This window comes from Manis pentadactyla, chromosome 9 (assembly GCF_030020395.1).
Source record: "Manis pentadactyla isolate mManPen7 chromosome 9, mManPen7.hap1, whole genome shotgun sequence".
NCBI lineage: Eukaryota > Metazoa > Chordata > Mammalia > Pholidota > Manidae > Manis > Manis pentadactyla.
In genome coordinates, this window is record NC_080027.1 from 127708984 (window position 1) to 127722752 (window position 13769).

At 44.1% G+C, this 13769-nt stretch overlaps 1 protein-coding gene across 1 annotated transcript in view; it reads right to left on the reverse strand.

Annotated features, from left to right (window-relative positions):
• Positions 1–13769, reverse strand: part of PTPRC (protein tyrosine phosphatase receptor type C) — a 56172-nt gene that overhangs the window by 25424 nt on the left and 16979 nt on the right. Inside the window, exons 8-13 of the mRNA XM_036909451.2 lie at positions 13189–13344; positions 11518–11679; positions 10008–10216; positions 6177–6237; positions 1841–1949; positions 1115–1149 (exon numbers count right to left, since the gene is read on the reverse strand). Of these exons, the coding sequence (XP_036765346.2) occupies positions 1115–1149; positions 1841–1949; positions 6177–6237; positions 10008–10216; positions 11518–11679; positions 13189–13344 (732 nt within the window). The remainder of the gene's footprint in view (positions 1–1114; positions 1150–1840; positions 1950–6176; positions 6238–10007; positions 10217–11517; positions 11680–13188; positions 13345–13769) is intronic.

The following is a 13769-nucleotide window of genomic DNA, read 5'->3' on the forward strand; positions in this document are numbered from 1 at the left end:
TCAGCATCCCATGCTGGATAAGACGCGTCTCTGACCCTCCCTGTCTGCCTTGACTCCCTGAAATGGGTTTCCCTTCAGTGTTTGGGGACTTGTCACCTGGCACCTGCCTTCTTCCTGCCGCCTATCAGAACGACTCCTCAGGACACTTCATGTCAGTTATTTTCCACTGATACTGATTTAATGCAGATAAAGCAAAGAGACAGAGCCCGTCGCCCCCCACCCGCCCGTCCCCGCCTTCCCAAAGCTTCCATCATGGTTGGGGGAGGGGGGACAGCAGACAAAGGAACAGCACAGCACAAGCCAGCAGGGGCCGAGGCCGCAGGGGCAAGTATGGCCTGCAGGGTGCTCCGAGGACACTCAGGTCCCTGCTTCCAAGCGGGCACCTGCTCCTGCCCAGGGAGCCCTGCAAAGACACGCTAAAACAAGGCGGCGAGCTTAAGGTTTCCTGCCTTGAGCGTGAGAAAACAAATCATTTTCTTTATTGTAAGTTGTTTTAATTCTTTAACGCCATCCCCCTTTATGCACAGTTTTTAAAAGAAATTAAAAAATGTAAAAGTTGAAAAAAAGAGAGAAAATGGAGTTTGTTTTCATCTCTTAAGTCAAACTGCAATCTTTTCATCATGCCCTTAAGCGGGCTTGAGTGGGAAAACCACCCTCCCTCTGCAGGGGTTGGGGCCACTGCTGCCCAGCTGAGGGGCTTCCCGTCTGCTCGTCCCCCCGCCACCCCCCACTGTTGGCCTGTCTCCCCAAAACCTTAAAGACCCAGATTCCTGCCTTCCCCACACACAGGTTTCTGTCCTCTCCTGTTTTTCCATAGAACCACATTGAACTGCTGTCATATTTGTCGATATTTCGTTGTTCCTGTTAGGTTCTAATCCCTCTCAGGAGCAGAGCCGTGGCCTGTCACCCCTGTATTCTCAAGGCCGGTACAGTGCCGGGCACACACTGGGGAACGCACAGATACCCGCCAACTGAATAAATAAAAAATGGATTCAAGTGTCATTACTGTTTCAACAGAGGAAGCCCTGGTTAGAGAGTAAATACTGAATCCTTACTTAAGATGGATGCATTCACATGTGGGGGACCGTCACCAGCAAACAGCAAGCGTACTCACCCCTTTCAACAAGTTCCTGTTGTTCATCTAAATTGCTGTGAAAATAAGAAATCAAAGTTTTATAGTCCTAAGAAACAGATTTCAGTGGGTGTTCGATTTATATTTAGTAAATGTGTTGCAGGAAGGAGGGGATAGAAGCAGGAGGATAAAAAGGTAAGAGAGGAGGGGAGAAGAGGGCAGGGAAAGGGGGGGATTGGTGGGAGGGGAGGGGAGGGATTGATGGCAGGGGAGGGGAGGGGGAGGGGAGGGAAGGGGGAAGGGGGAGGGGAGTAAGAAGGTGAGGGAGGGAGGAAGCAGCCAAGGGGTGTCTGCTAAACTCAGAAAAGTGACTAAATTATTGCAAAACTTCTTTTCCATAAAATACAGTCAAAAGCATACCTTCCCCAGGGACGCCCCTCCTTTCTTCTGCCTTTGCTGCCCCTAGATCCGTCCGGCCCACTTTGCACTAAAGGAACAGGCACCCGGGCCCACTGCCACCCCCTCCACGTTTCCGTCGCTGGTCACCGCTGAAGACACCCGGGACGTTATCAGCGGACGTAGAGACTATGACCTTCAGCATGACCCCGGGGCCCTCACCTGACAGTCTGATGGGACACCCAGCGAGCTGGACTCCTCCCGCCATCTCCTCCTGCACCGACTGGTTCCACACACCTCGTGGAGATAGCTGCCTTCATGGCTATTACTTCACTATTATTATTATTTTTTCATGTTGAAATCGCTTCTTACCTGGATCTTTTCTTGTGCAGGTCATAGATTTTATAGAGGACAACGAGCAGGGCTATTGATGTCACGATAATCAGAAACACCAGGAATATGATCAGTGCTTTAGAATTATCTAGAAAAACAACACGGGAAGAGAGCTTATTATGTCCAATGCCACTATTATTAGGTCTTTGACTAATCACCTTTAAAGAACTCACATTTTAATATCTTGATTTTCTTCAGAGGTTTTCAAAATTAAAATCTTTAGAATGAGACCAAATGCAATAAATTCCTGGTTTTGTGGATTTTGCCTCTATTATTCAGAACCAATGAAAACACTTTGTATCTTAAGGGATAAATGGAATATAAAAGAGAAATTCTCTTCCATTAAATGATGGCCTTTTATGAGATACTATCGTTTAGATGTAATTGTTTTTCAGAAGTGGGTAGCCTCCTAAGAGGACCAGAAAGAACTCCACTCCCCAAAGATAAACTTTCTCACCTGTTCATTGTAGCATAAAACCAATCAACAAAGGGATGAAACCTGCTTCATTCCAGTTAAGGTCAGACTGACCCTGACATAAAGTTTCACTACAGTTTAAGTGAAACCATGCCCTTCCCTGGAGAAAGGGCAGAGGAGTGTCTCGGAAACAGCCCTGGCCTTGAATCAGTGTAGCACGCTTTTCCTATACAGTGAAAGTGCAGGAACACAGGGCAGCGACTCTGGAGCCTGAGTTCTGGAGCCGGACAGCTTAGGTTCCAGGTCCCACCACTGCCGAGTTGGGGCCTTGGCCGGAATCCTTATTATTTTTGTGTCTCTGTTCCCACACTCCTAAAATGAGGTGAAATGAGTTGATTCACAGTGAACACAGTGCCTGGAAATAGTATGTACTAGTTATTCATGAGGCACACAGAAATATTTTGGCTCTTTCTGTGTGTCAAACCCTGACTTAGGTACTTAAGAGATTAGGGAGAATGCAAAGATTCTTTTCCTCCTGGAGCTCATCTTCTGGGAGGAAAGGCAGACAGTGAGCAATATATGCAATAAACAAGCAGACGGTGAAGATGATAGAGACGGTGGAAAGGCGCTCGGTGAGCAAGTATCTGTGGACATGCGTTCCAGGCAGGGGATGGTGCAGTGAGTACCTGCAAGCGGAAGCAGGCCCGGCAGGTGTGAAGGTGGGCAAGAGGGCCAGTGTCCCTGGAGTGGAGCCAGCGAGGGGGCAGCACAAGATGCCACCTGAGAGGGGGGCAGGGAGTGGTGGAGGGCAAGGACCAGATCTCAGGGCCTTGTAAGCCGTTTTAAGGACACCTTGGGTTTTGAGTTAAATGTGTTAGTTAAAGCACCTGCAGAATCTTGAATAGAGGAGAAAGATGCTCTGACTTATGCCTTATACAGATTTTAACGGCACTGTGGAGAACACCATCCTCCAAGGCAAAATATGGCCAGTTCAGGCCAGGTTGGTAGCTCTGAAGTCAGCGGAAATAGTCCTGTGGCATCACAGTGGCGATCAGGGCGGCTGTGGGGGCACCAGGCTCCAGGGGAGAACCGGAGCTGAAGTTTGGATTTGATGGTTTGAAAGAATAATTATTAGACACCCAAGTGGAGATGCCAAGCAGGAAGCTGGATGTGCAGATCTGGACACTTAGACCATAAATCTTGTGAGAAAGGGTCTAGCACTGGACATAAGTCTGAGAGTCTTCAACATAGAGCTGTTATTTAAAGCTATAGGATTGAATGATTCATCAGGAAATTAAAATTAGATAAGAGGAGGGAAACCCCAAGACTGAGTCCTGGGACTCCAGCACTGAAAGGGTGGAGTGGGAAGACGGACTGGCCAAGGGGGCCGAATGGGGCCGGGAGAAGGCCCTGGCAGCCAGAGAGCAAGCGTCTCAAGGAGGAGGGGCCATCCACAGGCGAGCAGTGGTGGCCCGCGGGGCTGCAGGCCCAGCTCGCCAAGGACCAGGCACTGGCCCGACTCCAGTCAGGGGCACCATCACCCGGCCTGACAAGAGCAGGGTCAGTGGGGTGGGTGTCAGGCCGAGGGAAAGCAGAGCCACAGCAGCCAGGATGTCGTTTCTCATAGTTCCTTACTGTTGGGAGGGGTGGGGGATGAAGAAATAGGGTGGTAGCCGGAGAGGACATAGGCCCCAAGCACCACTGTGGATATTGCCCTTTGTGTTTAACAGCTGGGCACCCGTGAGGCCCCGGCAGGGGCAGAAACAATGACGCAGGAGACAGGAGAAGGCTGCGGCATCAGTGCGCCTGGCAGGCTGATGGGGTCAAGGGGTCCCGTGAGCGATCAGAACCCTGACTGTGAACTTGTGTCCGGAGGGAGCGGAGAGCTAAGCCTCAGCGCTGACGAAGGCTGCTACGGTTAATGCCGGCAGGCGGGGAACTGGGGTTCTCGGTATTTCAGATGAGGAAACTGAAAAGCAATCATTTTAAACCATGTTTCCAAGACAGAACTGAGTACATTTGAAGCAGGGGAAGGCTGAGAACACTGGGTATTCTGAAGAAAACATGTGGTGAGTGGAATTCTAAAATGGACCCATCATGTCCCGGTCCTCGAAATGCAATCAAACACCAATCTAGGTACCGCCGTAAAGAGATCTGCAGAGAGTATTAAAGTCTAACTCAGTTGAGATTTTAGGATATGAAGATTGCTCTGCGTAGGCCTGACCTAATCCTGAGTCCTTTAAAAGCAAAGGGACGTCAGAGACTCAGAGCAACAGAATGAGTCGACATGCTTTGCTGGCTCTGAGAGTGAGAAGGCCCTGTGGGCGGAATCTGTGAACTAAGGAGCTAAGTGTGACCTCTAGTTAGCAGCCCCCATGGAAATGGGGTCCTCAGTCCCAGACAGAAAGGAAGTGGCCTCTGTCAGCCTGAATGAGAAGGAAGCATTTTTCTGCAGAGCTTCCAGATCGGCTCGGCTCTGTGATGCCCTGGGCAGATCACGGTGTCGCCCCGACCTGCAGAGCTGTGAGCTAGTGAACAGGTACTGCGTGAAGTCACTAGACTTGTGGGGACCTGTTAGGCTGCAATGGAAAACTAACACGGAACATTGCCCACCCCATGGTTTTGCCTGGGGTCAGTCAGTATAGTTCAGTGTATCTGAGACCACCAGGCCTCCTGCCCTCCTGCCCCTCCTCACCCTTCTGCCCATGTCAGGATGGGTTCACTCTCACACCCCCACCCCCACACTGTTCCACTGTTCCTTTCCTTCTGGACCAATTTCCTTGTGTTAAGTGCAGCCATGGAACGAGATAAAGACAGAAGTGACACATGCCACTTCCGGGCTGGTGCTTAGACTTCTGGGGACCCTCTGGAGTTGTCCTCTCTGTGCTGGGGGCTGGGTGTCGGTCATGACAGCAGGTTCAGAAGCCACATGAGGCAGCGGGTGTCCCTCTGTCAGCCTGGTGTGTTGAACGAGTGTGCAGAACAGAGCCCACCCTCCACACGTACTCTACATGCACACACCCACCACCGATTCGTGTGGAGTGTGAAATACCTGTCTATTCTGTCACTGGGACTGGAGGGTTCATCTGTTAAAGCACCTGTCATTACCTAAATTGATTAGTGCCCCTCAGTTACCTTTAAATCATTTAATTTAATTTTCAAAGCTAACATGTAGAGAAGGCTTAAACCAGCATAAGATGTCCTTCCGTGGGGGGCTATCAGCAATGCTACAACCCTAGAAAGAGCAGCAAGCAATATTGTACATAAATGGAGGAAACTATAGGAGAACTGAGAACCCAAGAGGGGACAAGCGGTGGTCCTGGGGGTGGGGCCCGGAGCTGCTGTTTTCATTGTTATAGTGCCATTTCCCTTGAAGTGATTTTTCCTATATGCACCTGTATTTGGTTAAAATGTTTTTAAACATGAATAATAAAATGTTAAATAGCCATCTTTTTTTTTAAGGGATGCTTTTCTTAGCTTCCTTTAGGTGATTCAGGACAGATTTGTGTCTTACACCTGCTGTTGCCAATCATGCCTCTGAGAGACAGAATAAAACAGGTCACAATCCCTTAAACAGTCCACAGAACAAATGGGTTTGTTACTACATGAAGAAATATCATAAACATCATCAAAACAGTCTAGGCAGATCAATCCTCTTATGAATTATTTTATGAAACCAACAATCTTTTAATAACTGAATTAAATTTAAGATACTGTATTTTAATATGATGTTCACCTCTACATATGGATTTTTCAGGCAACTTAAAAGTATTATACTAATGGGAAATATATAATTTAATCATGTAATAATTAAATATGACCATGACTGTAAAATAAAGCTGTGCAAGTGTTCACATATATTTTAATAAAAATATAATAAATAGCCAAGTAACAACTTACAAGATGTTGATTGAAAAACACCATCTGGAGGCCCAGAAAACTTCCCATTGTCAAAAAGGACCTGAATTTCAGCATTAGGAAAAAAAAAGAAAAGAAAAAAATAGTTTTTCTAATTGAAAAATTGGAAAATTAGTTTTCAAGTTGAACTTCAAGGTTATGTCAGTATTCTGTTGTCAAACATTTTTTAAGAGAAAATACTTAGCCCTGAAGAGGTAGAAAGAAACCTAGTTCACTTAGTTACAATAATAATGATGACGATAAATCATATGAGCAAGAATGAGTGCGACTGAAGGAATAAAATCCAAGACACCAAAATATTATTGATTTAAAGTTAAAAGTCCCTCTTGATGGGCTTTATACCTCCACACTGTATTTAAAAAGGATATTCTACCACATATGCGGTTTATAAGTTATACCCAAGTGCACATAAACATTTTTAAGGGTAAACAGAAACAACATGATGTACAAAATCACAATATTTATATTAAAGTGATATTTAGCTCACAAAGGTTAAAATGATACAGGTTGATGCCCTGAAGTGGTTCAGCCTAAAATCTACAGTATAGATGTAACTAGCATAAATACCTGCATTTAATAATACTGAGTAGAAATAAAGCTAAAACAATTGATGCATATAAGGGAAAACTGGAAGGAGCTAAAGAAATCAGTAGGAGTCTTTGACAAAAATCAAATTTAAGTAAACGTAGATCTGAATTATTTCACTAAAAGGAACTAATGATAAATACAAATCTGGAAAATATATTAGCCTATGGACGATATGTAATTTCTCCAGTACTCATAGAATACTCATAAACATTTATCATACAGTGAACTGTAAAAAAAATACCCTATGAATTCCAAAAGGCAGAGGTTGTAAAAGCTAATTAGTGTTGCTAAACTAATAATGAATAGCAACAAGAAGTTCAAGAACCAGAAGTGTAGAGGCACTCTCTTAAAAAAAAAATTTTAACTCTTCCAAATTGCAATCACCAACTCTTTAGAAATCATCAAATAATAACATTCTATTCTACAGATCTACTCATTACATTTTATGTCAGTCCTTGAAAAATTAATGATCAATGCTATAGACATGGGATACAGTGAATATTTTACCACAGGACAATTCATAATTTTAATTATTTTTCAGTTTACAAAATGAGAGAAATTTTTTTTTAATTCCAATCCCAAAACTACCAGAAGAACATAAAAATAAACCTACAAAGAAGAAATATAAAAAGTTAGCAATAATAAAAACAGCTATTAATTTATTAACCAGAGATCACAATGATGAATAAGGCTAAAATGATTATTCCTCATGGAGGTAAATGTAATAATGGAGACTAAAAGAAGGCTTAAAAACAAATTATGGGAACTTCGGTGAAAAACAGAAGACCGTTCTACCACCACCTTTACCCCTTACTGAACCTGAGCTCATTTATAATGGCAATTCATAAAGACTTCATAAAGTACTAAGCTGTTGATTTCGATAATACTTTAAAAGAATAATACACAGCAATGGAGGATTTTTGTCTTAGACTGTGACAATAGTTTAGCAATTAGAAAACCGATCACTATAATTCACCATATCACAAATCACATCGTTTCATCATCGAATATAGCACCATAAACACATTTGCTAGAGGCCAACCTTCCGGTTAAAAAAATAAGAAAGCTTATATATATACATAAATACTTTAAGTGATAATGGATATAAAGCCAGTTGTCAACATTGTATTCAACAGTCAACTATGGAAATTCCATTAAACAAGAAAGAAAAGTGATGATTTGACTGAATAAAAAAATAAAAATAAAAGGGAAAATTGCATATGACTTCAAGTGCTATAAAAAAATGCAAACTATATACTGGAAACAAAATTTGCAACTCATATAACAAAGGTTTTGATATTCAAAAGGCTTCCCCAAAGAGCACTGGACATAGAGTATGTTACCTCAAGAGTAACAACAAAAACTATATCCTGACAGTAAGTAAAGAAACTATTAAAACAAAAGGAGATAGGGTATCTCACCTATGAAACATCAAAGAGAAACGGCGTGACCAAGGCTGGTGAGACTCCCTAGAGAATGACGTACACACACTGCTCAGGGAAGGGTAATTTGGTAAACTTTACAGGAAAAAAAAGTTACCAAAAATCAACTTAAAATACCTGGAAATTCTTTTAATCCAATAACTCCATTTCCAGGATTTATTCAAACAGACCTGATTAAAGACATAGTCAAAGATTTTGCTATATAAAAGAACTGATTGTTCTTTATAACAGAGATCAGAAAAAGCACAGTTAGTAGATGTGATAAAGGAATGTGATAGAATCGTGTCCAACCATTAAAAATTACATAGAGAATATTCAACACGGAAAAATGTCTATGTCTTGAACATTGGTTCATGTTATAAAAAGTGCAGTTTATCAAACTGCATACTCAGAACGTTGATGTGTGTAAGTGTGTGTCACATATCATGGCAGTCGTGAGATCCAGGAAGATACCCAATGGCTCCCTGCCCCCCGCTCCTGGCCTGGTCTGCTGAAAACCCTTGTATTTTCTGGGTGACAGGAGCATCTGTCATTCTACCCAGGTGCTCTGGGGGAGCTCCTGGAGGGGGCTGGTCACCAAAAAGGCCAGGCCGTGATCAGTAGGCTGGAATTCTCAGCCCCAACCCCATTCTCATGAGAAGGGGGAACAGAAAATAGAGTTAATGAGATAGTGCCTGTATGGTGACACCCCCATAAAGTCCCCGGTTTACAGGGAGATTTCAGAAGGCTTCCAGTCGGCTGACACAGACACCAGGAAGGCGATGCACCCCAGCTTCACAGTGACAGAAGCTCCTGAGCTCAAGACCCCCTGGAACTCACCCTGTGTGTCTCTTCATGCGGCTGCTCACCTGTCTCCCTTATCGTATCCTTTAATAAACCGTAAAGGTGTTTCCCTAAGTTCAGCGAGCCGTTTTGGCAAACTAATGGAACCCAAAGAGGGGGTTGTGGGAACCCCAGTTTGTAGCCAAGTTAGTCAGAAGTTTGGGTAAACTGGGGACCTACTATTTACAACCGGCATCTGGGACAGTCTTGTGGACCCGAACCCTTAACCCGTGGGATCTGATGCTCTCTCTGGGCAGAGCTGTCAGAAATAAGTTGTAGGACATGCAACTGGTGTCACAGAGACTTGCCAGAGGTGGGGGAAAACCTCCCCACATTTGGTGGCCAGAAGTGACAGAAGTAAAATGATCCACATGACCAGGAAAGAGACTCACAGGCGAGAATCCCAGGCGGCAGGCGGCCAGGGCCGAGGGCTCTCCCGACAGCAGCATGGAAAGGCCGAGCGCTCCCGTGTGAGGACAGACACGGGACGAACTCAGCAGACAGGGAGCTTATGGGTGAGCCTCTGAATTCTCTTTCCCCACTGGCATTTCCTAATATTTATTTCTATTTCCTAACTTCAGTGTACTTGTACACAATTTTGTCATTAAAAAAGTCACATTAGGAAAGACAAAAAGTGAGATAAATAAAAGACTTGGCCAAGTGCTCATCGATGGGGCATAAAATGTTGTGCCTCTGGACACAGGAGCAGTAATTTAATGACAAGTAAATCATAATGAAGGTCAAAAGTATTCTAACAAAAATTTGCCTTAAACCACTGTTTCTCTGTACTTGAGATAAAGAGTTTGGAGTCAAACTCTCAAGGCTTTCAAAGTGTGATTGCATTAGACATCGGAGCTTCTCAAGCTCAGGCGAGCGCTGATTTGGGGACCGATTAAGGAACACATAATGATCGTCATAGTGCATATCAGCACCCTAGTCATTACGGAAATCATGATCTTACCTCAAACCTATATTTTGTTAAATACTGAAGATTTTCCACAAGGAATCTGCACTCCTTTTCTGTTTTGTTGTCAACCACACGCCCTCCAATTTTGACTTGCAACTTGTAGAGTGTCTCTGGGCCATTTAAGAACTGGGGAGCAGTACACCTCACGCGCACACTGTTATCAGATATCCTCGAAACAATGATGTTCTTGACCTTGCTTGGGGCTATCGGGAGGAGGAAACTTTGTTACTTCAATCCTTTGGTAAATGCATACTTCAATCCCTTGATGACGTATGTGTGTAACATATAAGCAATATTAAGTGTGCATTTGGGGTTTCTGGATGAAGTTGCCGCAGAACAGACATGGAAAGTTTGGTCCGTAAGTACCAGTGTGTGTGTGTGTGTGTGTGTGTGTGTGTGTGTGTGTGTGTGTGTGTGTGTGTGTGTGCAGTGCCCCAAGGAGGGTGCGCAAGTTTGGTCCGTAAGTACCAGTGTGTGTGTGTGTGTGTGTGTGTGTGTGTGTGTGTGTGTGTGTGTGTGTGTGTGTGTGTGTGTGTGTGTGTGTGTGTGTGTGTGTGTGCAGTGCCCCAAGGAGGGTGCGCAGGATGAGAGAAAAGCAGAGATGGGTGCGGAGAAGTGGGGTGGGGGGTGCCGAGGCCTACAGACGATCCCGGGGCTCCCTTCTCGCAGGGCTCACTGGGCCCTGGTGAGCGCCCCTTGGCTGGGCTCCCCAGGAGCAGCAACGAGTTGTCTTTGTTTACTGTGATATCACAGAAATTCAGGAAAGTAACAGGAGCATAAACCTGGACTTTTTAAACCAAAATAAATGACAATAAGAGCATTTCTGTCTGGCCCTGAGTAAGACAATCATCCTTCATGCACACAGTGCCAGGTAGGATCTCTGGAGGCCGCCTGACGCGGAGCGAGGCTCCCCTGACCCCCTGACCTCCCTGGGCCAGCATTCACCTCAGACACTGATCTAGCTTTGGGCCCAGAAACTGGGGACGCCGTGCGGGTGGAAAGAGCCAAGTGCCATCGAAAGGAAACTTGAATGGAAAATGGGACAGAAAGTAAAGGAGTAGGTAGTTTGGTGTAAAAGAGAAGAAAACACTAGCAAGAGATTATGTTTTATGAGGTGTTGGTCAGGTAAGCAGGCGTTTGTCTCATTCCTTATGAGTGAGACCTCACTGGGTGTCTGACTGCAGTGAATACTTCAAGAAAACAGAAAATGGTGCATTTTTATCTAAGTTGCTTAGGTACTTAATTGCCTAAAATCTTATAAATTGTACCAGTTAGTATACCCTCCTGCTTCAGTCTTACACTTCTATGATTCACCTGAAGAATATTGAGAACCCAGGATAATAATTTCTAAGTTATTGTATGCTAAATTCGTAAAACCCTAGATGTTAACCCCTGTGCCGGGTTGATGGGTCCCCAAATGAAGCCTAGAGAGATGCCCTGGTCTGGCAGGGCCACACTTACTCCTTGCCCATCTCAGGAGGAAGCGCCGATACGCAGGACTTACCTGCCGCTTGTGTTTGGAATTTACATATCGCTGCAGGGCCCTTACGGAGCACCGTCCTGTTGATGAAGGCGAGTACTGACACGCTATAATTTGTAAATGGTTTCAGTGTCTGCAAATTGTATGTGGTTTTGTCTTTCTTCACATCGAAGCATCCTATTTGACCTCAGGAAAAAGTGGAAACATTTATTAAGATGTTAAAAGTCAGGACACCACATATTTAATTTGGTCTCTACATTAAAACACACTCCAGGCCAACTCCAACCTGAGGGATTGAGAAATAAACACATCCTTGGTGCTCAGAAACACATATAATTAATTAGCACATGTGTTGAACAATGATTCAAATTCAGTGATTACAAATAAACTCAAATATTCAAAATTTACATCTCACCCTCCTTGACCTGATTACGCAAACACGGGCTTTCAAAAATCTGTACAGAATATAAGGAGCAGTGAACACCAGCCTGCACTGCTACTGTATCCTGTAGCATTCAAAATACTCTGCAGTAGAGGGAACACAGAAACTGAGAAATACGGTAATGAATAACCAGAGAAGAGGAATGAAAACCACACGTGGGTTCCGTGCCGAAGCCAGGCAGAGTGCGCACGAGAGGCGCCCGTGAGGCGGAGTATCTGATTGTCTGGCTGGACTATCTTCACACAGCTTCCATTTTTCCTTTCTCCTACACCTAACCACGAAAATGACCTTAACTTCACAAACATGACACATACTTCTTCTCCGTAGCTTTTGAATCTTCTTATATTTGAAAACTACGTATGCTTAAGTTTCCTTTAGGAGTTTGATTATTAAGATTCAAAGAACCAGGAGAAGCAACATGTTTTCAAACTTTAAAACAACAAAGAGAAATGGTTCGCTACTTTTCAAAACTTTAAATGAATGTCTGGTTCTTTCCCAGCAAAAGCAGACATGGCATCTGAGATTGTCAGCCCCACCCGACCTCGAGCTATAGGTCAAGGATTGGCAGGTGGGCTCTCCTGCCTGCTGAGTCTGCTCTGAGGTGGTCCGCTGATGCTCACAAGCATTTTAGGTAACTTTAAGTTGTCCAGAAGATGTGTGTTCTCTTAAATAGCCTCTCATGTGGAGGACTTATGGTGGACCTAGTCATAGCACATTTTTGGAAGTATATTTATTTCTGCAGAAGTCTAATTCTAACTAGAACCGTGTTCCAACATTCCACCTCCCATCAAACTGGCCTCTGTGGCTAAGTGTGTATATAATCGCTTATAGTCACCCAATTAATACACCCAGTTATTCCAGGGTGAATCAGCTGGAGCAGGCTTTGAAAGGTGTGTTTCTGGTTGTGGGCCTGAATGAGTTCAAACCAGTGCAATTCATTTATTTGATATTTGCAAGATAGTAGTAAGTATTGTCTTCCAAGGACTGTCTTTCTCCAGGCTTTGGAGTGTAAAGATTGGAACAAAGACAGATCAAGAAAGACAGGCAAATATTGGGGGTGTTTTGGGCTTTAGCCGTGCAAAAGGCTGGAGAGTCCACAGTGAGCAGTGCAGCTGGAAAAATCATGGCATACGGGACGCCCTCACTGTGGCTACGCAGAAAACTGCCTCGTTCTCCTACTCTGTCCACATTTCTAGTACTTTCTAATTCTTGAGTTTTCTTTCCTGATATGTATGAAATTCTATACAAATTACCTGATGAATTCTGATAACTAAGACAGTATGCATCAAAAGGTGGGTCCCAGGTAACCATCACTCCTTCATCTGTGATGTTTTTAGGGGGGTCCCAGGTGATCATCACACTCTCTGCAGTGCTCTCATTACACCTGAGATTCTGGGGCTGTCCTGGAACTGTGGAAAGAATAAGAACATAAAGAGTAAGATGTGGAGAAATGAAGAAAACTTCCTCACATTATGAGCATAATTCTTAATTGCCACGTTTTGATTAATTATGAATTAATAATGAAATCAAAAGACAGTGGGTCTTATTAAATTTGCTTTGCCACCTAGCAGAGTAAATGTCACTCCAGAGCCCACTGTGGAGCCTGAACATTCCACTGACTTGACGATATCTAAGAACCCCTCTTCCTCTCTAAGGATCATTGTCCAGCTGTCTTGGGATTTTTAGACATCACTGTGCTGCAAATCTGCCCTGGTAGCACTGGTAAATGTAATGGTCATTATTGGGAGTAGCACTTGGCAGGGCTTCTAATAATTAGTCACCATAGTGTGAGATGAAGGATGTAATGAATGCTTACATCAAGTTGATGAGGAGC